The sequence below is a fragment of the Aristolochia californica genome, unplaced genomic scaffold (assembly GCF_029961685.1).
Source record: "Aristolochia californica isolate CCGP_79_NKW_82.1479 unplaced genomic scaffold, dmAriCali1.0.hap1 SCAF_6, whole genome shotgun sequence".
Classification (NCBI taxonomy): Eukaryota; Viridiplantae; Streptophyta; class Magnoliopsida; order Piperales; family Aristolochiaceae; genus Aristolochia; species Aristolochia californica.
The window spans coordinates 2,473,872-2,501,751 of record NW_027182257.1 but is presented as its reverse complement, the minus strand read 5'-3'; the positions used below and the strand labels follow the sequence as shown (position 1 = coordinate 2,501,751).

Sequence of the window (27,880 nt, the reverse complement as noted above, 5' to 3'; positions counted from 1 at the left end):
ATTTTAATTGAAATACTCATATAATTTTATTAAGAAAATACCCTATTTATTTATTTATTATATTCATGATATTTAATATTAATTTATATTACTAATTTAAGAATGATAATTAAGATATCATCAAAGTAAGAATTTGATCAAGTATATAGAGTATAATTAATTAAATTAATATTTTTAAATTTTGTTATTATTGTATCAATTTAGACTAAAAATCTATCTTATTTTATTAATGAAATACCCTATTTATTTATTTGTAGTATTCATGATTTTTAGTAGTATATTAAATTACTAATTAAGAGTGATAATTTAGATTTTTTAAAAGTAAGAATTTGATTAAGTTTATAGACATATAAAAGTACCCATGTTTGTTTAGTTATATTTTTTTAATAATTTTTTTATTTTAAATTTAAATTTTGTATATTATTTTTTAATTAAATTATTAAATAAAATAAAATTAATAAAATTAAATCTATCAAATTATTTTATTAATAAACTCATTCTCCGCTATCCACTACATTTTTTTACTGTGCACACTAACACAATAAAGTATTTTACACTACACTTTCTATTGAGCACACTAATTGGTTGGTCCACAAGAATTAGGACATGAAGTGCACCCACATTACTTAGGTCATTCAATGAAGTTATTAGTGGTGCACCAATGCCAGCTTCATTTGAAGGACCTATGTTATCGGGATGAAGTCTCTCCAAGCTTAAAGAGTGGAATAAAAAATCAGGTAGACAAAATTCGATATATGTCATAGGTTAGTGTCCTATAATTGGCCTATATGACATCTTGCAATGTCCCACAAAATAGTATTTAACGTTCATAACACAATATTTTGTTTGTAACGTCTAAAAAATATCATCTGATATACCTATGGTTTCGGATGTTTTTTCGCCTAAACGGGGTGACACAATAGCCCTGTATGATAATGCTAATTGAAGACTCGAGACATATCGGATGATACATGTTAAGTAATATTGCGGATTGTATTCCCATTTGAAATCTTATATTTATGTTAAGAGTACTCCATTAATCACAAAAATACTTAGAGAAAGAGATTATTCACATAGGCAAGATGACTAACTCAAATCCCATTTTCCATATGTGAATGTGTCCATTCATCCTCTTTGTTCTTTAAACTTGCAATTTTTTTAAGTTGTAGGTGTTTCTTAACATTAAAAGATAACCAGAAAGTCTAAAGAACACTTGTAATCTAGCTGTGACCCTGAGGATGAAAAGACCAGCTTTTGACCGTCTCACTTGCAATCAAGCTGTAACCTTAGTACCCATCGTTGTTGATTTTTCTGTAATTTAACATTTTTGTATATATATCCAAATTCCAAATTTAACGTCAATAGCCTCAAATCTTCTCCAACAATCGGTAAGCTACCATGGATACCCATAAAAACAGAAACCCATCAAAGCATGCAACTGCAACTGTAATGGAAGAACATCCGTCGTGTCCAATTAGGGTTTTGTACAATAACCCCTTGGGTAAAAAATCCTAGAGGAGCAAAAATGAAAAAAACAGTTAACTGGCCAGAGAAGTCGTATCAAATATATCAAGTATGTACCACTTCATCTCCTCCTCCGTTTCAGCATCTTGATCAGAGTTTTTGTTCGTGTTGGAGGTTACCTCATCTGTTCCGTGGAAGTCAGATCGGTTGGTTTCAGAAGACGAACATGAGGATGATGAGTTGCCCGTCAGTTGCTGAACCACTCTCATGAAATTTCGAGGTTCGACGCGGATGACCCTGGGAGATCTGAGGTAGGTGATCACAGGTGGACGACGGCTGAGGGGTGCCGACGGTGGGAGTGAACGGGCTGTCTTCTTCAGAGAGTAATTCACGACCTTAAGGGGTGGAGGCCTCGAGCCGTGAGACTCTTTCTTGGTGGGGAGCTTCATATCTCTGCGACAAAGGAAGGAAAAAAACCCAGAATAGAGACAGCGGATTGAGCGGATTAATGGTTAGGGAGTTCGCCGTCCTGGAGAAGCTATTTAATGAGGGGAGAGGGGAGGGAAAAGCCGAGGCGTTGGTCAAGGGTCTGCTGAAGAATGCCCGGCATGGAAGGTTCTATTTCTATTGATCTTGGTTGCTTCGCTTGCATGGACATGGTCGAATGTGTAGAAATTTTCAACGCAGTAGAACCCAGAAAAGTCCAGTCTTTTGCGACTGCAGACGGTCAACTCGTCTCTCTCTATTTTAAATTTAACGGAAGTCGCCGTTGGTAATTTTGGACGGCGATGTGGTCTTCCAGAGGTTGAGGAAAGAAATTTTCATTACAGAAGTTTTTTTTCATTTTTGGCAATATTACTGCAAAGGCATGACCTTTGCTTGTTGGTCTTCGTTGCTCTTCTCAGGCGTCCTGCAGCCTCTTTAAATTAATAGCAACAGAACTCTCGAACTTGCTCTGTTCATTCTCCGAGGTATTAATTTTTCTTCAGTAAAATAGAAAGCATCTTCAATTACGACGATGACCCATTTCCAACAGTCTCTTTCTTGTAGCGCCTTCCGTTCTTATGTGGCTGAATTCTTCTCCATTTTTCTTTTTGGTAGTCGCAGCAGTTGGATCTGCCATGGCTAGGAGTGAAAATAATACTTCTAATATCAGACTAGATAAACTTTAATGGCAATTTCTTTCTCTGGTTTGTTCTGAACTTCTGGTTATTACATGCACGGCTTGTCGTGACAGGTGCGTCGTTGGATCCATCGTCTCTCGCCGTCGGTGCACTGGAAGTGGGTCAATGGAACCTGTCACTGGAAGAAGATGAACCAACGATAATATAAATATTTGATCCACTTAGACATCTTAACACTTGGATCTACAGTGAATATTTGACCTAATGCCGTGTCTTTTCACTTTTGTCAACCTAAAAACTTATTGCACATGCAGATGGTAGGAATTTCTTCACATGAAACCGACAAAGAAATACAAGCCAGTGAGATTGAAAAACGTATAAGAAGCCATCTTAAGACGAAGAAGACAAAAAAAACATTCCAAGGAGAGAGAGGATCAGACGTTATTACAGTGATTTTTAAGTATTAGGAATCGGGATATATACCTGGATCAGATGTTATTACAGTGATTTTAAGATGAAGAAGACAAAAAAATCTCAAAGGAGAGAGAGGATCATTTATAATATTTTTTAGGGTATGTTTGGAACCCGCAAAAAAGAAAAAAATGTGAGAGAAAGGTTTTTTTTATTATTTGGCAACAAATAATCATTGAGATAAAATAAAATAAAATAAAAAATTATTTTTTCTCTTAGTTAATAATTTTTTTTGTCACAAAACAATAGAATTTGGGAAGAAAAGAAAATAAATAGAAACTTGAGAGAAAATTTTAATCATCAAAATTTTAAAATATTACTAATTTTATTTTCTTTTTCTTTTTTCACGTGTATCCAAACAAGAGAAACTATATTTCCCTTCCATTTTGTCTCTCATTTTCCATATGCATCCTAACAAGAAAAAAGTGACCTCTTTTGTTCTACTTTTCTTCCTTTTATTTTCTCTCCACTTTCTGTGTTCCAAACACAACCTTAAAGATTTCCTTATGTATTAAAACAATATTGTCCTTTACACAAACAGTAATTGTTGCATGGAAAGGAGAAAAAATCGCCTTTTGAGCTATGATAACATTAAATCACCGACAATTTATGTAAACTTTTCCGTTACCTTCAAACCTTCTAATCCTATTGCTCCTAAAATTTGACAAAATCCTTGTTCTGAATTTTTCCTGCCATTAAAAGTTACAAAAGGAAAAAGAGTCACATTTAATTAGAGAAGTCCATGACTAAAGACATAGAAATGGCACCTTGAAGATCAATATTTCTCATGTTCTACAGATAAAGAAATGCCCAGACACGAAATGACGACTTCTTATGATTTCTTTACATTTGACCACAAACCAAGTAGAGTACAAAATCATATGAAAAATCTCATATCTGATCTGTTTATGAAGCCATAGGAAATGTTTTTAGACCATATTGACACTTGTCAGTGTCGTAAAGTAATCTACAACAAAGTTTAAAATGTTTTAGAGTTACAATTTGAGACGATCTCATATTCTATCAATTATTATATTTATTTCTATTGTACATGAGACGTATCTTCTAAGAGGAATAGCTAGCAAGATATCCTTCTTAGCTACAATTACTAAACTCCAATCTAGAACACCATCAAGAGAGAGGAAATCTTGCTCCCATTATAAGAAGCTCGAGCAAATATTTAATAGAAGCCAAGCATTTGGCAAGCCTGATACAAACATTGGTTCTAGAATTACATACTCAATCATGGCAGGTAACTAAATATTTTATATTTAAATATTAAAAATAGATATATTGATATTAGTTTTCCTAATCAGAAATATATGATCTTACTTCTAGACATATCTATTTCGTTATAATATACTTTACATAATAAACATTTACTGATAATAGTTTCATTTTTTGTGTTATTAATTTATTGCATCATTTTCTTTTTTATATATTGATGTTATTCAATTATTTGTTTCTCAATTTATTTTTAACCTATTCATAATTTAAAATCATTTAAAATATCTCAAATATTTAATAAAATATAAAATTTATGAATAATTTTATTTATTATAATTTATATATTTATAATACTAATTTTTATTATTTATTTTAATTTAAAGTTTACTTTTATTATTTTAATAGAATTAAAATTTTAAAATCCTTTCTACTTAACTAAATATTAAATTAATATCGCACGAAGTAGCCGCTAGTCAGTCACAATAGCAGCATTGAGCCGGTTCAGTAATTACTTGGACCAAGCGGTTCAGGAGAGAAGTAAATATAGCTTTCATTAAAAGCCTGGGCTTTCCTCATTGATGATGTCGTGATCATGGGTGTACAATTTTGAAAATTGTTTCTGTTTGGTTGAATTGAGAGGGGGCCTGACACCCATGTGGTGGTCAACATTATTTAATGGACGGAGTCATGTTCTTTTAATAACATTCACTTAATGTTACATCACTTTGGTGCACCAACTTCTTCGTGCCCTTAACGAAAATATATTGTGCTTTGGGGAACATGGACAAAAATTATCTATTCGGCAGACGATTCGAAGACAAAATTGACAGCACACACTGTCACCACCTCCATTTTTGTTATCCCATTATTCATGTTGCAGATGTGTGGGGCCATAAACTTCACATAAGATTTGTGGAAGCATAAAAAGTGGCAGTGTCCACGTAGACCCCACAGTCACGGAAGAGGCGACGACTAGTGCTTGACAGCTCAACCTGTTGGGTTGCCCAGCCCACCCACGTTGTTCATAGACGTGACGTGAGTAGGGCCGGTATCAAACAAGGCTCATCTAATTTAAAATTTCAGAGATTTTACTGGAGGAAGCAAGTTTGATGATCGATCCATGACCGTTTCTGTCCAATCAACAAGAGAAACAGTGCGCAAAGAGCGGCAGCAAGAAACCAACAAAACACAGAAATTGCTACCTACACTTTTATTGAAGCTGAGAGTACGCCAAGGAGTCCTCCAAACTCCTCGAATCCCAGCCATTTTCAAGGCGATCTAAGAGTAGTCTTCAGCAGCGGGGAGGGGGGTATATGATCCGATGAAGATGTCTCCGTAGACAAGGCCAGCGAGTCCACCGCCGATGAGCGGGCCAACCCAGTAAATCCAGTTCTCGGAAAAGTCTCCGCTGGCAACCGCAGGGCCGAAGGAGCGGGCTGGGTTCATGGAGCCTCCGCTGAAAGGACCGGCGGCGAGTATGTTGGCGCCCACGATGAAACCGATTGCAATGGGTGCGATGGTTCCGAGTGAACCCTTCTTGGGATCTGCTGCGGTGGCGTAGACCGTGTAGACGAGAGCGAAGGTGATGATGATCTCCATCACCACTCCCTCGAAGCCGTTAATTCCCGCTGCGACGCCGTGAGTCGGGATCGGCTGCCAAAAGATAATCATATGGATTAGATGGGTTAATTTTTAACTTATTCCGTGAAATTGTCGCACTATTTTAGATTAAATACCTCGCCACTGGTGACGAACTTCAAGAGGAAGCAAGCAACAATGGAGCCAAGACACTGGGCAACCCAGTAGAAGAAACCGGTGAGGAGGGTGATGTTGCCTCCGATGGCCAATCCGAATGTCACTGCAGGGTTTAAGTGGCCGCCGGAGATGTTGGCAGCTATGGAGACACCGACGAACAAGGCGAATGCATGGGCGACAGCAACGGCCACAAGACCAGCGGCGTCGAGTGGGGCACCGGCAGTCAGCTTACCTGCACATTGACGATCAGTACCACATCATGAGTTAGCAAGAAGGACGTCCAATTCAACCACTGCGTACTATCACACATCATCCATTTGACTCTCCATCGAACTGTAACCCAGATTAGACGCCTGTTAGTACTTACTGAAGGCAATGGCGGAGCCGACTCCAGCGAAGACAAAGAGAAGGGTAGCGATGAACTCCGCCAGATACGACTTCAGAGACCCAACACTGAAGGAGTCCCCAAAGCTACCGAAAGCGATCTTCACCATTTTTACAAGAGAAATCAAGCTCACTACACTTTCTCTGTTTCTCCTGCTTGTGCTCCGAGCTCGCCGAGGCCGTCTGGTACGAATCCAAAAGCGATAGAGCTCAGAGCTTTTATAATGGCACCCGGGCGACGACGTGGCGAGGTGACCCTGGACAGCACCGTCCCATGGACCCCCTGGCGGAAGACGCGAATGAGAATAGAGACATTTTCCAGAGAAGCACAATGATTGGCTCACCGCCCACCGCCCTAGCTTGAATTTATTAGAAATGATGAGGGCAAGGACAAGTCCATAATCAGTAATTAATAGTCGACCAAACTTTGGGGAATTTTGTTAATCAGTAGAAAAGCCCAAAAGTGGTAACCACCCCCTAATTAAATTAAAATATATAATATTTTATAAAATGGAAATATGAATTAAAATATTTTACAACTCTCGGATGACTTAATTTAATTTTTATCAAAAAAATTTAATTATAGACTTCTTAATCGTGTGGGCCCATGTTTACACATCTTAATCTGATCCTTATTCACTCGGATCGTCGGCCAATCGATGTCAGGCAAAGCTCAATCAGTGAATTCTCTTTTGTCGGATAGAAGTTGTTGGGGTCATTTAATTGGAAGCTAATTTTTGTCAATTAAGGCTCAAGTAATCGTACCAACAGCTGTTGACAGCAACTCGGCTAGTTTAACCCGGATTTGGAAGAGGATGAATGGGGTCATGGACAAGAACGTGTCCAGAATTTCAAATTTTTAAGTGAGATTAGGTGATGGAACCAGATCAATTTGATACGTCAATGGAACCAGATCCATCATGAATGATGGTCAATAGTTACTCAAATCTGGTCAAGTGAAAAAACAGACATTGAGATTAGGCAGGCTGAACTCGAGAGGCTAGATGCCGCCCCTAGTTACTGGCTCACATGTCTATCGCAGAGTCAGCCCTTTTATGTATCAAACAAATGATGTCAATCATAACGCTCATGGTCCAATATTGCAATCTGATCTACATCTGCGACCCTGTTTCTGTCCAAACCCAAATAACTCCAGAAACAGTACGCCCAGATAAACAACAATGAAGCAACAAACTACTACTACAAAAAAAAAAAAAAAAACTTCTTATCTACTCTTTTTATTGGAGCAGACTCCTAAAGAAAGAATCCACCACAGTTAAACATCAAAACCCGACATTTAATGGCTAATTCCAATCTACTCTTTCGAGGCCTAAGCGTAGTCTTCAGAAGATCCGGGGAGGGGGGCATAGGATCCGATGAAAATGTCACCGTACACAAGGCCGGCAAGTCCACCGCCGATGAGAGGACCTACCCAGTAGATCCAGTTCTGGGAGAAGTCTCCGCTGGCAACCGCTGGACCGAAGGAGCGTGCTGGATTCATGGAGCCACCGCTGAAGGGACCGGCGGCGAGGATGTTGGCGCCCACAATGAAACCGATTGCAATGGGAGCGATGGTTCCGAGAGAACCCTTCTTGGGATCTGCTGCGGTAGCGTAGACCGTGTAGACGAGAGCGAAGGTGATGATGATCTCCATCACCGCGCCTTCCAGACCCGTCATCCCTGCCGCGACGCTATGAGTCGGGATGGCCTGAAATAGCAGAAGAAAATCATATCCATTAGATTGGTGTCACGCTGTCTCAGTTACTGATTGAAATTATTGCACTGTTATAGATTAAATACCTCCCCACTGGTGACGAACTTCAAGAGCAAGCAAGCGACAATGGAGCCTAGGCACTGGGCAACCCAGTAGAAGAAGCCGGTGAGGAGGGTAATGTTGCCTCCGATGGCCAATCCGAAAGTCACTGCAGGGTTTAGGTGGCCGCCGGAGATGTTGGCTGCTATGGAGACACCGACAAACAACGCGAAAGCATGGGCGACGGCGACGGCCACAAGACCAGAGGCGTCGAGTGGGGCACCGGCAGTCAGCTTACCTGCGCGCGTGTTAATTCACCATAACTATTCATAAGATAAAAGGGTAGCTTCCAATTCAAATACACCAGTTCGCGTTAAGAGCTAAGCTAACCACCATCGTGACCATTGTTTACTTACTGAACGCAATGGCGGAGCCAACACCGGCGAAGACGAAAAGAAGGGTGGCAATGAACTCCGCCAGATAGGCCTTGAGAGACCCGACGCTGAAGGAATCGCCAATGCTACCGATAGCAAGTTTCACCATTTTTACCTACTGGAGGAAGAGACTGCAAGCTTGTCTGAGCTTGCTGAAACTTGGTTGCTTGAAAAGGTGAGGGAGAAATGACGGATTTTATAGCGAAGAATTTCGGCTGGTGGCGGGCCACGCCGGTACCGACTACAGGGACCGACAGACAGGAGATGCGACCGGTGAAAGACGGAATCGCGAGGGAACCACAAGATTGGTCGCCGCCCACCGCCCGTCTTGATTGGTTTTATTAGGCATGATTTTCGCCTTTTTTTTTTTTGTGCATCTTGTGAACGGGGTGAGTGCATGCCCGAGGACAAGTCCATGATCAGTAGTAATTAGCCCTAATTAATGAGCGGCGCTCTAGTAATTAGCTCCTGTGATTGTTGTTTAAAATGGAGCCGGTTCTTCGAGTGCCAATCGTAGTGGTTGGGGTGTCTTTTGTTGCTGAGTTGTCGACCCTATCATTATAAGTTGGGTGTAGCAAATTTTGGTTGGATTTGAGTGTAACCTCCTTTCGAAAGAAATTATTGGGGGTCCACTTCTAAAAGCAACATAAAGTGTATAATATAATTAAATTATACGACCACGAATCCATCTCATACTAAGACAACTTTGAAATCTCTAGGAATACTCCTTGACTAGAGTCTAATATGACTATTTCATAGAGGTGTGACGATCTAACAACTTACTAGTGATGGACATATCGAATTTCTAATACAAATTGGGGACCTCAAAACATGATACATATTGGTCATACAAATCAATACATTCTCCTATATTTGTACAATATGTTAGGAAACCCAAGTTTTCTATTCTAATTTGGGTAATATATTTATTATTTAATGGAATAGGCCGAAATTAAGTGGTTTAATTGTGGTAAGCCTATGGACTGCAATAAAAAAATTGGAATATGGGCCAATTAAGTAGATACCATAGGGAATTATGAAACCCTATATAAGGAGCACATTATAGTTATGGTCTCCAAGCGACTAAATCACATACAATTTTCCTTCTCCCCATCCAGAAGAGAGACGACAGTCCCAAGAGATTTAGTTGAGGAAGACCATAAAACCAATCATCCGTTCGTATCAATTGTCATAGTAATTCTACAACAATCGGTGATTGTTCATAATGGATCTATGTATTTAACCCGAATCTACAAATCCTAATATTCTGGCATGATGTAAATTCACCACAAAAATAAACTTTTCAGTATCACTTGGCAGTCGGCTCCACAGGCAACCCTGCAAAGGCTTATGTGAGTGGTAGCACCAGAATCCACCCACCAAGTATCTTTAGGTACAAAAGCTAAATTAACTTTAGAACAAACTAAAGCTAGAGACATACCCTTCTTTACACGCCAAATGGCGTACTTGGGACACTTTTTCTTCATATGTCCCGGCTTCTTGCAGAAGTAGCAGGTAAACATCTCATCCTGTTTTTTATTCTGAGAAGATCCTTTCGCAGCATCCTTAACTCTCTTCTTCTTCTTGATCTGAGAGGTCGATGCCAAGTGAACACTTTCAATCTTATCCCGTTGCTGCCTCTCTTCCTCTTGCACACAGTGAGATATAAGCTCATTGAGCAACTATTTGTCCTTCTGAGTATTATAGCTCACTTTGAATTGTCCAAAGTGTACAAGAAGAGATATCAAAACCAAGTACGCGAGCAAATCCGCAGACAACTTCAACTTAAGTGACTTGAGTTTTGACGCGAGATGTGACATCTCCATGATGTACTCCCTTATATTCCCTTTGCACTTATACTTCATCGAAACGAGTTTAGCCAAAAGGTTACTTGCCTTCGACTTTTCGTTCAGTGCAAAATATTGCTCAATTTCCTCAAGGAACTTCTTGGCGCTCTTGCTCTCAATCATAGAACCCTTAAACGCCTCCGAAATGGAGTGTTTCATGATCATCAAGCACATTCGATAAGAGCGATCCCACTTCTCTATTTTAACCTCATTGAGGTTTTCCAGAGTAGAAGTGGGTTGTTCAGCACGAAGTGCAAGATCCAAATCCATACAACCGAGGACAATTTCCACGGTATCTGATGTATAATTTTAGTTACATTGACTTTTATACCTCGCAAGCGTACGAATCGTTCATGTAATCTAGCAGTAAGCGAGGGTCATATCCACAGGGAGGATTGAATTTTGTGTATTCTTCAGTCAACTAGCCTAACCAAATATGATGAATTAATATGAACTAAACACTAATTATATCCTAAATTATCAAGCAATAATTTAATTAACTACTTGCGCAATAGGAAACCTCAACTCTGGATTTTACCGTGATTCGTGCCTCTCTCGAGCGCCACGTAACCACGAATCCGGATTCTCAATCCTTGCGTCTAGCCCCTCTCGGGCGCCTAGAGTTAATGACAAAGAGCAGATTACAATAGAATGCAGAGAATCAATTTCCTATTGTGATGATGCTAAAATTATCAACTCTGGATTTTACCGTGATTCGTGCCTCTTTCGAGCGCCACGTAACCACGAATCCAGATTCTCAATCCTTGCGTCTAGCCCCTCTCGGGCGCCTAGAATTAATGACAAAGAGCGGATTACAATAGAATGCAAAGAATCAATTTCCTATTGTGATGATGCCAAAATTATCAACTCTGGATTTTACCGTGATTCGTGCCTCTCTCGAGCGCCACGTAACCACGAATCCAAATTCTCAATCCTTCCGTCTAGCCCCTCTCGGGCGCCTAGAGTTAATGACAAAGAGCGGATTACAATAGAATGCAGAGAATCAATTTTCTATTGTGATGATGCCAAAATTATCAACTCTGGATTTTACCGTGATTCGTGCCTTTCTCGAGCGCCACGTAACCACGAATCCGAATTCTCAATCCTTGCGTCTAGCCCCTCTCGGGCGCCTAGAGTTAAAGACAGAAATCGGATTAAAATACCAAAATCCAACCTCAATTATAATCTTACCCTAATTAGCTAATTTAATCAAATATCAAGAAAACAAATCTTAAATAAACCTTAATTATCAAATCAGATTCAATTAACATTCAAAACCTAAGTTCAAACCATATAAAAACTAAATTCAATAATGACGAATTACTCCCCTTCTTCCTCCTCTCGCTCGGGCAGCAACTCGTTCTCACGGGTGCTGCAATTTCCCGAAATCAATGGCTTCGGGTTTGCAAGAGAGTGGCCGGAGGTAGAGACGACGCCGGCGACGAAGGGGTGAAGCCGATGGATGGAGGGAACGTCCGGCGAAGAACGAAACAGAGGTGAAGTTCTCTAACCGGCTCTCTCGAGCCTCGGTCGGAGTCGGAATCGCTCCGGGAATGGTCGAAAATACGTAACCGACGCCGGAGGATGGTCGGAAAGCGGAGTTGGCACCAGAGAAGCCCTCTCGGATCACTTCTCAGCCTGGCGACCAGAAACTGTCGAACTCACCTCGACGGAGACTCTCTCGAGCTCTCCTCGGGTTTGTTCTCGGTTGCTGGACGACGGTTGACGGCGGTGGATGATGGTGGCGGGGCGAACGACGGTGACGCCGCGATCGACGGAGGGAAACTTCTCTCGGGTCTTCCCCTTTTTTGGTCGATGGTCGTGCTCTGTTTTGTCTTCCCGCTCGAGTCTCCCCTCTCGGGTTTTCCCTCTCGGGTCCCCCCCCCCCCCCCTCGGTGTCCCCTTTCGACCTCCTCTTTCGACGCCCCCCTTTTGCTTTAAATACCATCTTATTTATTTTAAAACGATTTGACCTAAAAATCATCTCCATTTCACTAAGGGCATTTTGGTAAATATCTTCTTCTCCACCATAATTCTTCTGAAATTCCATAATTAAATCTATAAAAAGCATTTCAGGAAGAAATAAACCTTAAAAACAATGAAATATAATTCAGGAGAGAAAAATATGCAATATCAACAGTGATTAATGCCAAATTCAATAAATACTCATTTCATTTGAAAACCGATAAATAACCACCTATAACACAATTATAAAGGTTATTCTATTATAATTAACTTAGTTCTCATGTCAGAATATAGCATCTATCAGTATCTTTCCAGGCCTTAAAGTTCGTCCTGCTTAGCATTCGGATGTTACTTATTTGGACAGAAACATTCGTAGCAGTAACAACAGAAACTGTATATATAACAAAATAAATAAGTATACTCACATTAACTAACATGTCAAATAAAGAAAAAACAAAACATGTACAAACAATCCAAATTGGGGACCTATCTCAAGATACGTAGTACAACATTACTTCCTAGTATTTGAACAGATAAATTAACTGTAAGTGGTACTCTCTGTGCATTGATCAAATATTGGCAATCATTTTTGTCAAACAATACCCTTTCTTTGGACTGACTATTGTTCACATGAAAAGTCTTTATAATTGTCACATATTTATCATCACATGCAAGTTGTTTATTTGGCCAAACTGTGTCTTCCTTTGGGTAGAGCACAGTTTGCATAAATAACTCCCCACAACCATTTTTGTATTTTTTGTCAAATTAATCTACACTACAAAGGTTACTTTGGCAACATGTAGCTTCAATCAATTTGATTGAAAATACTAGACCAACTGATCAACATGACAATAGGAATAAAATTTCTATGAAAATAAAGTAATTCATAATTTTTTTAATATTTTTATTCAGTTACGACGCCGCGGCACTGCCCTCTCTGTCCTTGGCGCTACAGTGTGCCAATGGGCACTACAGTGAACGGGTGTTGCAACTGCAGCGCACCTAACGGACGCTACAGTAAACGCATTGCAGTGCGCCCAACGGGCACTGTAGTTGGGCGCTGCCCCACCGATCGCCGTCAGTCCTCTGGTTGATCAATTCCCTTCCAACGACCAAAAAACAAGTCATCACTACTTATTCCGGCTTATCGATGCAAGTTTACAGCAATGACGACGTGTACGAGGGGGAAACAATTATCCAACCCATAATACAATTTCCATAATTATATGAATTTTCTAAATACATAGAACATGCTTTAATCCCAAATTAAACCCCCAAAATTATAAAAATTCAAGGAATTTCATACAACTAAAACATTTTATTCAAGAAAATTAATGTGAACACTATCCCAATGGAATGGACAAATCCCAATAATCTAACAATAATTACTGCTCTTATACCACTTGTTAGTGTTACTAACCATTGTGCCAAAAGACCGGTCTGTTAGCGAAGGCACAACATGCATATTAAAGAGAAACCATTCCAATACTCCCCCGCACGGGGAACACCCGTGTACAAATACAAATGCACAATCCCACCTATACGGGGACGGCCAAAGACAAAGTCCCACCTATGCGGGGACGAAACAAACGGGGGGAGCGAGACTCGAACTCGAGACCACCTGCTCTAATACCATGTTAATCTCTCTGATTTCAGAGAGGTTTTTCTGTATTGTCAAAACTCTCATCCGAAATTTACAGAATCCGTCGGGTTTTAGAAACCCTATTCGAAAAGGAAGAGGAAGATGGAATTTACAAGTATGCCCTTGGACCAGAATTTACAAGTATGCCCTTGGCCCAAAGAAAAAGACAAATATGCCCCTTTACATATACATATTTACATTAACACCCCCCCCCCCCCCCCCCCCCCCCCCTCAAACTTATGAAGGGGCAAGTAACAAAAGTTTGCCTATGAGATGATGAAAACGAGGAACTGGATGCGATTTGGTGAAGACGTCCGCAAGTTGAGATGTGGAGGAAACATGGGGCAAGGTGAGAGAGCCTTGCAAGTAGTGATGCCGCACAAGCTCTGTCGTGGGTTGAATCCTCGTTTTGGCGCCCTCAAAGGTTGGTTCCCCTCCATTTCTCGGATATTTGTAGCTTGTTTACTTAGTCTCGTCGACCTCTGGTATTCACCTCTGTGATTTCTGTCCGTGGAAGGCATTTCAGACTCGTGGAATTTTTAAAAATTGCTGCAGTAGGTTAACATTGAAATTGGTTGATTTTGGGGTCTTAGAGTGGGTTTCGGACATACCTCTATTGGTGGTTGCTTGAAGTCCTAGTGATATTATTTTTTTGAGAAACTGTGATATAGATTTGTGTTTGTGAGGGAAGTTGATTATAGTGGCTGGGCTGAGAGCTGGTTTCAGTTTGGAATTACCTATCTATGGATTCAATTAGTCAAGATATGAAGGTCATTTCTTTTCGATTAAATGGGAATAATTACTCACTCTGGAAGTTTGTGATGCGAAATTTTCTAGTTGGAAAAGACCTATGGGATTACATTGATGGAAGTATTACTGCTCCAGAACCTACATCCATTGACTTCATCAAAGAAAATAGGAAGTGGTTGACTGATAATGCAAAGATCATCACTTGGATCAACAACTCAGTGGATCAGTCTATCAGTTTGCAACTATTGAAGTATGAGACTGCAAAAGAAATATGGGACTATTTGGAAACTCTGTATGAACAGACAAACTTTGCCAAAAGGTATCAAATTGAGACAGAACTTTGGTCTGCTAAGCAAGGTGATCGTACAATTCAAGAATTTTACTCGTTTATGACACCTTTGTGGGATCAATTATATATGATGGATCCATCCTCCTTTCGGAAGCTCCCTGAATATACCCGAGCATGTGATGATCGCAAGCTTACCGACTTTCTTATGGCTCTTTGCAATGATTTTGAACTGATACGAGGATCTATGATCCATAGAGCTCCGCTACCCACCTTGTCTGCAGCTGTATCTGAATTGTTGGCTGAAAAAACAAGATTGAGGTCTTTAGGTGGGATCTCTTCCAGTAAGACATCATCACCAGATATGTCACACGTACTGGTCTCTGGAACACACTCTCATACTCAGTCATCAGGGGGCATACTTGGTTCTGGAACACACTTTCATACTCATCAGTCATCAGGGAAGCCAAAAGTACCAGTTCCACAAGATGAATGTTCCTACTGTCATGGTAAAGATCATTGGAAACACCAGTGTCCCTCATTGCAAAGCAACAATAAAACTCAAGGCAATTTCAAACCTTCACAACATCATGCCTCTAGTCGTCACAATCAAGGCCATTTCAAATCTGCACCACATCATACCTTCAGTTGTCCACCTCCGCATAGAGGTTTTCGTCCATCTGCTGCTATTTGATCTTTGGATTGTTCAGATGCCTCTTCTGCCCCAGCTCCCACCAGCAGTGATTCTACGTCTGATCTCTCGTCATTAGCTACCGAGCTCACTCGCATTCTTGGCAAGTCGTCTGCTCTCAGTACTCAATTTGCATCTCATACAGGTATGGCTTGTTTGGTTGGCTCCAGTGACACTCATAAATGGATATTAGATTCTGGAGCCACACACCATATGACACCCCACTTGTCTCTTTTACATGATTGTGTTAAGCCTTCTCACCCAGTTAACATCCAAGCGGCTAATGGCTCTCCCATGCCACTAGCCTCGGTTGGAACTGTCACTCACCCTACTTGGTCTTTATCTAATGTCTTCTATGTTCCCCATCTAGCTGTTAACCTTCTTTCAATTGGCAAACTTACTGATTTGGGTCTCACCATTACCTTTGCTTCTGATCATTGTCTTATACAGGATCACCAGTCTGGGAAGCAGATTGGGATAGGCCATAGAGAAGGTGGTCTTTACTTGCTTGATGATTTGAAATTGCCAGTATATCTGCAAGTGTCTAGTTTTTCAGTTCAATCCATGTTGCAAGATTTACTTTCTGTAGATAACTCTTTTTACTTATGTTTGCTGCCTTCGACGGGCTTTATATGGTCTCAAACAAGCTCCCCGTGCTTGGTTTGCGAAGTTCAGTTCCTCTTTGATCCGCCTTGGCTTTGTTGCTTCCAACTATGATTCTGCCATGTTTATTCGTAAAACTGTTGTGGGGCATATTGTGGTCCTTCTATATGTTTATGATATGATTGTGACTGGAGATGATGAAGCTAACATTGCAGACCTTAAATGACAACTTCATTCTCTCTTTGAAATGAAGGATCTTGGGTATTTACAGTATTTTTTGGGTATTGAGGTTGCCTATTCTCCTGAAGGTTATATTTTGTCTCAATCCAAATACATCTCTGAAGTGATCAGTCGAGCCGGATTGACAGAGATCGGATTGTGGATTCTCCCATTGAACTCAATCATCGCCTAAGCCCTATAGATGGTGACTTGTTGTCAGATGTTACCCGATACAGAGAGGTAGTTGTTAGCGAAGGCGCAACATGCATATTAAAGACAAACCATTCCAACACTCCCCCGCACGGGGAATACCCGTGTACAAATACAAATGCACAATCCCACCTATACAGGGACGGCCAAAGACAAAGTCCCACCTATGTGGGGACGAAACAAATATGGGGAGCGAGACTCGAACTCGAGACCACCTGCTCTGATACCATGTTACTAACCATTGCGCCAAAAGACCGGTCTGTTAGCGAAGGCGCAACATGCATATTAAAGAGAAACCATTCCAACAGTTAGATAATAGTATCTTAAATCCAAATCTAGATGTGAACATCCTAGACTATAAATACCAAAGAACCAAAAATTTACATCATGCCTGAATATTAGGATTCATAGATTCGGGTTAAATACTTGAATCCGTTATGAACAATCGCCAACTATTGCGGAATTACTATAACAATCGATACGAACGGATGATTGGTTTTATGGCCTTCCTCAACTAAATCTCCTTAATTCCTCAATGGGACCGTCGTCTCTCTTCCGGATGGAGAGAAGTAAAATTGTATGTGATTTAGTCTCTTGGTGACCTTAACCATAATGTGCTCCTTATATAGGGTTCCCATAATTCCCTATGGTATCTACTCAATTGGCTCATATTCCAATTTTTTTTGTAGTCCACTACGGGTTTACCACAAATAGATCACTTAATTTTGGCCCATTATATTAAATAGTAAATATAATTAAATAATAAATATGTTGCCCAAATTTAGAATAGGAAACGTGGGTTTCCTAACACAATACACCCATACTTGATGACATTGCACCTCTTCCTTTGTGCTAGAGGCAATATAATGATGAAATAATCTTGTCGACATGCTAAAAAATTTCCTTATTGGCGTCTCTCTTACGCCTATTTTTTTGCTTTCTCCTTCCTCTACCGCCCTACCTGGAATTTATGTGCCTAATAGAAGTGTTTTTGCCAAGAGGAATCAAAGGTAAAACATGTAAACAATTTTTTTTATTTAACTAGAATTTTCTAGTTTTTGCGCCAAATGAGGATTACTTTATTTTATTTCAATTAATAGACAATTAATAAAAATATATATTTGAATTCTTTGTCTAGTATTTTTATTTGTTAATAATTACATAAAATAAATAAAAAATCAAACAAATAGGTAAGATTATTGGTGGACCGAATATGGTAGTTTGATTGTATTACAAATATTTGAATATCCAAAATCTACAAAACACATTGACTCCCCTATTGATGTCCCGAGTTAGTGCTCTCTATGAATTGTTTCTCATCATAATTCTTAAGGCCAACACCTCACTCTAGACTTTAGAGTACCACAAGTAGGGTACCTCAAGAAGTGCCCCTAACATGTGGCCTTAACTAAACCTTAAAACTGATTATATAATGGAAATGAAGTCGAACTCAGGTAAAAAATCGGACCACATACATATTTTTATATTAAAACATTTAATTTTTTTATTGTTAAATAATTAACTTAAATGGACTGAAAATCATTTATTGTTAACTTAAATATTTTTAAATGAGGATAGTGATAATAGTTTTAAAGTCTCCTATAGCAAAAACAAGTCCTAATATTTTTTTTTGTAAAATTAAATATATTAAAATGAAATTAACTGAATAAAAATTCAATAACCCTAATATTTAAATAAATTTATTAAATTTAATAAAATTTTAAACATAAAATACAATATAAATTACCCACACGTCTATAAGTTGTAAATTAGAATTTATTATTTTAAAAATTAAAATTTCGTATAACTTAAAAAACATTTAAAAATATTAAATATTTTTAGAATTAATATGAAAGCGATAAATTAGATTCAGGTATACCGTGTGATAAATAAATGGAATCAGAATTAGCCCCAAATATATGCACTATTAGACCGGGTCCGTCGACAGACCCGACCTGTACGTCTCGTCGAACCCGGGTCATCTCATCCCATCGATTCAAACGCTGGCAGAGGCGGTAAAATTCGAAGGCGAGCATTTAAGCGGTCTAAGGCGCAGTGATCAGAGACCACCAACGACCGAAATAAAGGAGCAACGGAGCAGGCGACTGGAGGTCCAGTTCATTAAATCGCCTCATTCAATTCTCCAACTACGCACATGCCGTTGAATTGAATTCTATCCCTCTCTCTGAAGCTTTCGATCCTTTAAATACAAAATGACACACTCTCGAGGTATAAAACTTTCTTTAAACAATCCTATTATAAAAAATCCTGAAAAGATCCCCGCGCAAATTCTTCGTATCATTGGATCCGCTGTCTTTTCATTCTGTTCTTGTTATAAATACGGCGACTCGTGTGGGAGAATGTGAATGAATTTTTTTTTGTTTTTTGTTGTTCATAGACGATCTTGTGTTTGAGGTTGACGAAATCGGGGAATGGAGGCGGTAGGTGAAGGTAGAGGCTGCCCCGGCTGCTCCCAGATTTCTTCCAGGCATAAGCGGAGTAAGAGGTAATGTTATTGGGTTCAATTGTTTGTATAGTGTTTGGTTATTGAATGGATCTCTGTTGAACTTTTAGACGACGCAGTGCAATGGTGTTTCATTGAGAGAATCATTTGCCGTTCTGCTTTGATGGATTATTTACTGTTTCTATACTACATTGTAGGTTCTGGCTTTTTTTTTTTTTTTTTAATATTTGTCGTTCTTGGGAAGGTTGGGGTTTCTTGAGAGATTTTTAGTGCTCTTTCATGAAAGTGTCACTTATTTAGGGCCATGAATCTAGTGTTTCTTACTTGTGCATTCGAGTATCGTCAGTAAGCTCGAGCTTTTTCCTGAACTGTGGTTGTAGCAGCGTTTATGAAATTTCTACAATGGAGTCAGGTAAATGAAGGTACGAGACATCCTTCTTAGAGTTGCATGTGAGGTCTTGAAGGTGTCAGTCGTGGATGTGAGCTTCTACAAATCTACAGATGGCGTTTTCTCCTCTCGTCTAACGTAACTCCGTCTTTGGCGAATAACGGTTTCTTAAGATCAGGATGAGAATTTTATGAGATCCTCGGTCCACTGGATTCATGTCATTTGTTCATGCTGGTAGCAGCTATAGGTCCTCGCTCTCGGCACCTTGAAACTTTGAAACTGTACCTTGAGTCAAAATTGACGTGTCTAGTTGGTCAGTCGAGAAGACTGGACAGCCATATTGAAGACATTTCTTTCGCTTTCTTCAATAGGTGGTCGCTTGAAGTCATCTGGAGGTGTCCTAGTTATGTTTTGTAAGTTGATTGGGAATGTCTATTTATGCACAAATTTTTGGGCAGCACTATTTTGAATTAACATATAGCAGAGCTGCAATGGTGGAGATTCAGCTTGAGATATCCTCTCTGTCCCTTCTTTTCGAAGTTCTATTCTCTCTGTTTTCACATCAATTTCTTTTTTTTCTCCTTCCACTGTTCTCTCTGGGTTTTTTATGGTTTCATCTTGTTTTCTTTAGGTTACACAAAAGAGTTTCATATTATCAGAGTTTAAGTTTACTGAATTGCTAAATTTGGATTTTGTTGTACTTCTCCAACGTTGATGACAAACAAATTTACTGTCTTCAAATGATATTTCAATTTCTAAATCAATATTTGAATTCCTTTCAGAAACTTCAAATAGAAATGATAAGTACAATGGCGACAATTAATATGAACGAGTTTATAATCAAGTACAAATTTCATGAAAACTATCATATTTTGAAATGTACTTCACGTAGAACTTGCAATTAAATAGCTTCAGGATTAAAACACATGACAATATAAAGAATAAAAACTATGCGTGCATTTGGCCTTTTGAGGGGTTCATATGAAAGTTGAAATCATTAGGTCTATTTGTAAATTTGAGCAAATCCATTAATGGGTCAGAACCTAATAAATAATCTGTGTCCAAAATTCAGCTCCATCACTCAATTATTGATCCCATTAACCCCAATGGTTCTGCAGGTGGAAATTAGATGTGGAGTCTTGTAAAAATGCATGACATACACCAAGATGGTTTAGGTTAAAATTCATAATTAATAATTTGTCGACCATTGAAAGTGCTGAAACTAATAACGAATTTTATTTTATTTTTTAAAAAAGTTAAGAATACATGAAAATGAGAAAGAAACTTAAGGATCAGAAGCACACTATTTACCATGTTTTACTTGTAGGTTGAGATTTTTATATGCCACTCAGAATCTTCTTTCCCTCTTAAAACTAAACAATTTTTTATTAATTTATAAGAGATTTTGTACTGCAACTAGTGGTTGGTTCCTTTTTTTTTTTTTTTTTTTCAATTCTGGGTTATAAATTCCCCATCACACTGGAATAGAAGGAATTGAGGAGCAAGGATATCCTTGCCTCGCCCATTTTATTAACTCTTCTCCATCAAGTTGCATTTATATTCTTCTATATCTCTTTGATTTCGAGTGCCAGACTATTCAGATTTTATTTCATCTTTCTTTGCATATCTCTAAATTGTTTATTTTGAACAAATAGAAACATTAGGATGATTTTTCTATAAAAGTCGAAATTTCAAGACTTAAAAACTTTAATAGTTCATTGTTTGAAAAGTGAGTATATTTACTTGGAGTCACTCTCTTGTGAAAATCAAGTCCCAGTTGTTATTTGGTCCTTGTTCAGCTTTTTTCTGCATAGTGATTTTCATTAGTCCCTGCTCTTTTAGATCCTCCTTTCATATATTGTTTGTTTCGAACTTGTTTCCATTCCTTTCTTTTATGATCTCCTGGTTAGAAATGATACCACTTCTATTTACACTCAATTTATCATTTCATGCTTAATTATACTTAAATTAATTCATTGTTACTTGTTTTCAAATATTTCTTGTAAGGCTTTTGATTTGTACCTTTCATCGATTTTCTTTAAATTTTATCTACTGGTCTGACTGGATTTCCCTTCGTGTCAAGTTTTCCAACTCCACTCCATATGGCTCGTTGAACTTAAGAGCGGTTTTTATATATCTCTAGCCCTCTGCTCTTGTTCAAATTATCTTCTTCATCTCTATCAAATTGCCCTACATACTATTCATGGTCAGTTGACAACTTCTTCAGCTCTATCAAATTGCCCTACATACAATTCGTAGTCAGTTGACAACATCCCTGATAATGCTTATCCAGAGTGTTTTTTTTATTTATATGGTGAAAAACATGTAAAGCTAAAAAGAAGGTGCTCAATTAGTTGTTAAGAGTGGTCTTGCCGATGGTCATCCAGTTTTGCTGTTCAAGGGGGAATGGAACTTAAATAAAATATTTTCTCAAGCAAGGGATAGAATTTGGGGTATGAAACTTGCATTTGAAGCCAGTATGGAGTCTATATGTAGAATTTTTTTTAGTTAGAACTTGGGGAAATCTTATGCAAACGAACAGAAAGGTCGAATTAAAGCAACATTTTCTCTCTCTATTCTACTTAAAAATCTCATCTCTCATATCCTATTAATTCTTTTCTTTTCTTTCTTCTTTTCAAATTTTCTCTCTTAATATATTTTTTGTTGGATTGAGCTCAGTTCTAAGTGCCGATGACTACCCAGTTCAAGAATGGACATAATTTCTCTTGTTTGTAGGTTTCTTATTTCTTTGACAAATAATGGCTTACTCCACCACCACAAATAATGGCTTACTCCACCACCACTTTAATGGGGCCACATAAAGGTTTTAGAAGGAAAAGAAAAGTATTATCCCTACTTAAGGATCTTAATTTTGAGAACAACTAAAATATCATCACCACACTTGATCTCATTCAGTTAGCAAAGTGAAAGTCTTATTTTTAACTTGTAAGTGAAAGTGTAATTGCTTATTTTAAAGGCTATCCTTTTACTCAATTTGACATTTTTACACTTGTTATTATTGGTTTTTAGGGTGATGAAATCATGCATTCTATTAGGGTGGTTATAAGAACCTTAATTTGCCTCTTCGCAATAGTCAAAGCTTATGTCCTTTAGTAAACTATGAAACTGTGAGGGCTGGTTCTGAAAATATGAAATGACAAAAGAGCCACGGGCACATGAGTTACTTTCTAAAGTGAGGTCTTGAGTCCTAGTCTCAGAGGGTGAGTTGGTTGTAGTTTGCTTTGTGTGGTCCAATGAACCTTACTTCTTTTGCTGTATAGTCCGAAGTTTTGGGAGGGATAAATTTTGAAGAAAATTTGTGCATTAAAACCACATCGTGTATTCAAGAATTGCTTTTCCTAATGGATTAAGGAACAGGACTAGTTCACTCATAAGCTGATTTTGACTCATAATTGATGAAGAAAAGATTTGATTGATGTGCTCCGTATGTTTGGCTTCACATACAATGTGATATCAAAATAAATGACTGTGGGAGGTCTTATAGTGACTTCACAGGTGCCTACAGTTTCCATACTGTTTCATCATCTTTATACTATTTTTGGTCACTTTCTTGAGGTCATTGAAGGACTACTAATGTTTTCCACTACAGCGCTTCTGATAGGAACTTGGATTCAGCAGGACGCGGAGGTTCACATTCCCATGGGAAAAATTCAAATGTCAAACAGGTCAGTTGAATAACTAGTTATGGCAGCTTCTGTTTTTCCTATTTTCTTAAGATTAGGACCATCCAAATGAGATAGCTCACACATTTCAAGTTGGGACTTACATTGACATGTTTAGATCATTAACTATTCCAACTCTTCCGAACACCTATTAGATCAGGTGTGTTTTTCCAGCTAACAACATAGGACAATGACCAAGGATGACTCAAACTTTTTTCTCGTTCAATCTCCTCTCAATGACTCAACGAGCATAAGTAATTTTTACAGGCCTCATTAATAACATAGTGTCCAATCCAAGAAAAGGTGTATATTACAGTAGATTTTAGCTGATGCAAGAATTCTTTTCATGAGCTCATATGGTGATCTAAGCAGTCAAACAAGACGCCCACAATCACATGGAGTTTATACTGACTGTAGTAGCTAACATATCTACACCTAGGTGCATTATTCTTCATTTAGGAATTCCTAGATATATTTCACAGTAACTTCTAACTGGTAATTTACAATAATGAATGGACAAGAATAGAAAAAAAAATTGGCTACTAGATATTAATAAATTCATTAGTTATTGGCATGTGGACTTCCATGTCACTGACTACTCACTCTGTCCTCATTTTCTTATGTGTCAGGACTTGCGAGCCATGTTCAATTGTCATGAAACAAAGAGCCCATTGAATCGAGATTCTAGTAAAAAGAAGGCTGATGCTTCATCAATCAACCGAGCTTCATTGGAGAATGATGTAACTCTCTCTCCCTCGCCCCCCCCCCCCCCCCCCCTCGCGCAAGCAGTGCCCTTCAACTAACTAAAAACAAAAATAGAATATGGTTGTGATATTCACACCATCTTAAACATGATCTGCAGATTGAGCAGCTGCAAATGCGTCTGAGTGAAGAGAGATCTATGCGTATTATGCTTGAGAGATCAATAGGTCGGGCCTCCAGCACTTTGTCCCCTGGACATAGACATTTTTCTGCTCAGGTATGGAAGTTTCTGAGATTGACACAACCTTCATAGCTACAATTACCTTCATTTAAGAAAGAACAAGAAGTTGGTACGCTATTTCCAGTACTTAACAATTTATCTTGCTATAAATGTGTATTAGTTGGAAAAAAAAGCACTAACTGTACTCATATTTTAGACAAGGGAACTCATACAGGAGATTGATTTGCTCGAGGAAGAGGTTGCAAATCGTGAGCAGCACATCCTTTCTCTATACAGAAGTATCTTTGATCAGTGTCGTAGTGGGGCACCTTCTGAGCAGAGCTCGGTGGTGACCTCTCCGGCCCACACAAAAAATGAAGCAAGAAAACACCCGAGCATAATTTCAAGTTCATTTTGTTCCTCAAAGAAGTTTCCCTTGCAATCATTCCAGGCACTGACCTCCAGTAAAGACCACGGGAAAAAGAGTTTACTATCAAATAATGTAAAGGTATGTGAAAATTTGACACCTCCTTAAACAACCTTGACTTCCTTACATACACGAAGTTTCATTACTTTCGAGTAGAATTATATCTGAAATTTATGTGAAAAAACAGACTAGTGTTATTTCTAAGACAGCTTCAACTGACAAAAAAAGCAAAATTGTCAGATTGCACAAAACAAGCAATGCACTTCATCATATCATTGACAGATGGTGTATCCTATGACATTGTTTTGAGCTGACTGAATACAGCTTTGTGTACCATAACTGAAACAGTGCCTCATCTAATGGTTTTTTCATGTTGACATTACAGTTTTATATTAAACAATCACACTGTTGTTATCAGATTATTCATCTGTACACAATTTACCAGACTTTGTTGATCATTTCTTTTACATCTCTCCATCAATTGATGGGTACCAAATAGGAGACTTCTATATTGAAGTAGTTATTGCAGATTCTCTTTTTATGGAAGTTTAATTAATAAATTTGAAATTGACATTTTCAATTAACTGTTTATACAGTACAGTCATTATTAGAATGAACTGCAAAATGGTCAAATATTGAACTAATTCTCGGATTGAATGTACACTGCAATCTGGATTCCTCAAGAAAAAAATGGGATTTTCTTTTGCTTTCAAGTCAGAATTTGTGAAAAACAATATTTTATCCTATATTAGCCCCATTACTTCTTCAGGTTCAAGGAAGGCCTCCAGTGGAAAAGATTTCTTTGCCTCGGAGCTTAAAAGACCATCTTTACCAAGGTCCCAGTGAGTTATCAGAGGAGTTGGTCAGATGCATGGCAACAATATATTGCTGGGTATGCAAAACAGATTCCACAAAGACAATAAAAGTTTGTTCACCTTTAGTATCAAAGGTATCAACCAATATAGTCCCGCCCCGACGGAATACTGGCGATGGCCTAAATTGGCCATGCAAGTCTATGACAGAAGTCTCTTGGATATCGACAGACAGGAATCTGTATCACAGAGCATCTTACGCTATTAGCAGTTACAGGTGAGCAGAAAATAGGGGATAGTAGAAAAGATCAATGAGAGGTTTACTTTTGTTCATTACTGTAGAAAGTACACTAGACTCCACAGTAAAGTGAGACAACTTCATGTTTTCTTGTAACTGGTTTAAAAAATATTACATAGAAATTAGCATGAACATCTCAGAAATACTAGGGAAGTGCTGGAATAAAATAATTATAAACATGTTTTTTATCTTTTCATTCTAATGAAAAATAGTCTTGACAAGGTCTCACAAGTTTTGAACCTGGATTTTCTATTTCAAAGCAAGTCACAATTGAGTCTGATGCAAATTCTACTGACTTGACTGATTCTATTGAGCATAGATTGAGTTCAATGACACTTCTGTTTTATTTCTTAACTGTATAATTTAACAACTTTCAGAGTTTTGGTGGAACAACTGGAAAGAGTGAATGCAAAGCAGATGGAGAACAATGCCAAGTTGGCGTTTTGGATCAATGTGTACAATTCTCTTGTTATGCATGTAAAAGTGTTCAAATTTTCTATTTCTTTCTTTTTCTTTTTTTTTATTGGCATAAATAATTTACGATGCACAATTTATGCAGGCATTTTTAACATATGGGGTTCCCCATGGTTCTGTGAGAAGGGTTGCTTTGTTTCACAAGGTAGGAGATTGTTTTTTACCATTGGGTTCCAATAAACTTTCTAGTTATTTTATGGGTAATGCTGTATGCTGGTTTGTGCAGGCTGCTTATAACGTCGGTGGTCACATGGTAACTAGCAATGTCATAGAACATTCAATACTATGCTGCCGAGCGCCACGAGCTAGTCGTGTATGAGTTCAACTTTTCTCTCTTTTCACCTCTGCTTTTCCATTATTTTCTTTGCTATTAATTATTTTATGAATAAGAACTTATTTAGATAGCTCTGTTCAACATCAGCAACCAGTTGCAGCTGATTAGTAGAAATTAGGAAAATACATGCAAAAGAGAGGAAAATACCTGTCTCTCAAGAAAGTCATAACGCCATGCGTGAAGCGGGGTGTATTGCTATTTGTAGCCTGTGCCAGTGTATTACTTGATGTATTAATCGATAGTTCGCTCAGATGAGGCCAATTATGTAGCTCTTTATATTTTGATTTTAATTTCGTTACAGTGGGTTGAAGCCATCCTTTCAACAGCAATGAGGAAAAAATTTGGTGAAGAACGGCAGCTCCAAAATGCCGGATTCACCCTACTAAACTCTCAACCGCTCACCTGCTTTGCACTTTGTAGTGGAGCATTCTCTGATCCTGTGGTAATACTTCTTCCCATATTACCTTCTTCCGATATCTGGTTCTAACTTATTTGTTTCAAAAAATTTCTAGCTTAAAGTGTACACGGCCTCAAATGTCATAGAGGAACTGGAGTGTGCAAAACGGGAGTACCTACAAGCAAATGTGGTGGTGAAAAAGACGACGAAAGTATTTCTACCTAAGATTCTTGAGAGATACGCAAAGGAGACCTCGATCAACTTGGATGAGCTCCTCAATTGGGTGTCTGAAAATGTGGATAAGAAGCTGCAGGAGGCCATCACGAAATGCACAGATGCTAAATCAAGGAAAAAAGCATCTCAGATTATAGAGTGGTTACCCTATGACACGAGATTCCGGTATGTTTTCGTTAAGGACCTAGCAGAAAAGCCCTGGTGGATATGAACTTCTCTCTGTTGGCATGAAACTAGGAAATTTAATTGATGATCAGAAATTCAAATCTCAAACTCACCGTCGAGCTTATGTACAGAGTGAACAGGTCATTGTTAGTGCAGTTCCCTTTTCAAATTCTATGATCCTGAAATTCTGATTGGATTCGTGATAACTGATGATCATGGTATTACGTAATGTTCCAGTTTCTGCATTATTTGTGCAGGCGATAGTGATCGGTCACGGATCGTGAGCAAACCCATGTGACGGTTGGTACCGCTATGTCCTTTTAAGATTTTTCTTTTGCATTTGATTTTTTCTTTTTTCAGGTTTTTTTCTGCGACCAGCTTTGATTTCGGAAACTATTATTTTGCATTTGATTCTATGAGCAAAATAAAGTCGTGGAAAATTTTGTGCTTTAATAAA

At 38.4% G+C, this 27,880-nt stretch overlaps 4 protein-coding genes across 6 annotated transcripts; 1 reads left to right on the top strand and 3 right to left on the bottom strand.

Annotated features, from left to right (window-relative positions):
- Window positions 1–5,100: 5,100 nt before the first annotated feature.
- On the bottom strand, window positions 5,101–6,623 carry LOC137934708 (probable aquaporin TIP-type RB7-18C). The gene is made up of 3 exons (XM_068779210.1): window positions 6,409–6,623; window positions 6,023–6,273; window positions 5,101–5,939 (listed from the first exon to the last, which is right to left on the bottom strand). Exons 1-3 carry the CDS (start codon window positions 6,533–6,535, stop codon window positions 5,565–5,567), a joined length of 753 nt encoding a protein of 250 aa, XP_068635311.1. The 5' UTR covers window positions 6,536–6,623; the 3' UTR covers window positions 5,101–5,564.
- An 876-nt stretch (window positions 6,624–7,499) lies between these two features.
- LOC137934707 (probable aquaporin TIP-type RB7-5A) lies at window positions 7,500–8,790 on the bottom strand. The gene is made up of 3 exons (XM_068779208.1): window positions 8,595–8,790; window positions 8,226–8,476; window positions 7,500–8,133 (listed from the first exon to the last, which is right to left on the bottom strand). Exons 1-3 carry the CDS (start codon window positions 8,719–8,721, stop codon window positions 7,756–7,758), a joined length of 756 nt encoding a protein of 251 aa, XP_068635309.1. The 5' UTR covers window positions 8,722–8,790; the 3' UTR covers window positions 7,500–7,755.
- Window positions 8,791–10,294: 1,504 nt separating this feature from the next.
- LOC137934300 (uncharacterized) lies at window positions 10,295–10,729 on the bottom strand. The gene has a single exon (XM_068778584.1). The coding sequence runs from the start codon at window positions 10,727–10,729 to the stop codon at window positions 10,295–10,297; it is 435 nt and encodes a 144-aa protein (XP_068634685.1).
- An 8,178-nt stretch (window positions 10,730–18,907) lies between these two features.
- Window positions 18,908–27,880, top strand: LOC137934504 (uncharacterized). 3 transcript variants are annotated; one of them, XM_068778885.1, is made up of 12 exons: window positions 18,908–19,054; window positions 19,224–19,331; window positions 23,288–23,363; window positions 23,990–24,100; window positions 24,223–24,339; window positions 24,500–24,790; window positions 25,479–25,798; window positions 26,197–26,296; window positions 26,379–26,438; window positions 26,520–26,606; window positions 26,929–27,069; window positions 27,140–27,880. In XM_068778885.1, exons 2-12 carry the CDS (start codon window positions 19,258–19,260, stop codon window positions 27,467–27,469), a joined length of 1,707 nt encoding a protein of 568 aa, XP_068634986.1. In that variant the 5' UTR covers window positions 18,908–19,054; window positions 19,224–19,257; the 3' UTR covers window positions 27,470–27,880. The 3 variants fall into 3 exon arrangements, 1 of the variants encoding a protein (XP_068634986.1); XR_011109180.1 differs by lacking the exon at window positions 18,908–19,054 and having other exon boundaries at window positions 19,085–19,331; window positions 27,140–27,563; window positions 27,681–27,880; XR_011109181.1 differs by lacking the exon at window positions 18,908–19,054 and having other exon boundaries at window positions 19,085–19,331; window positions 27,140–27,563; window positions 27,661–27,880.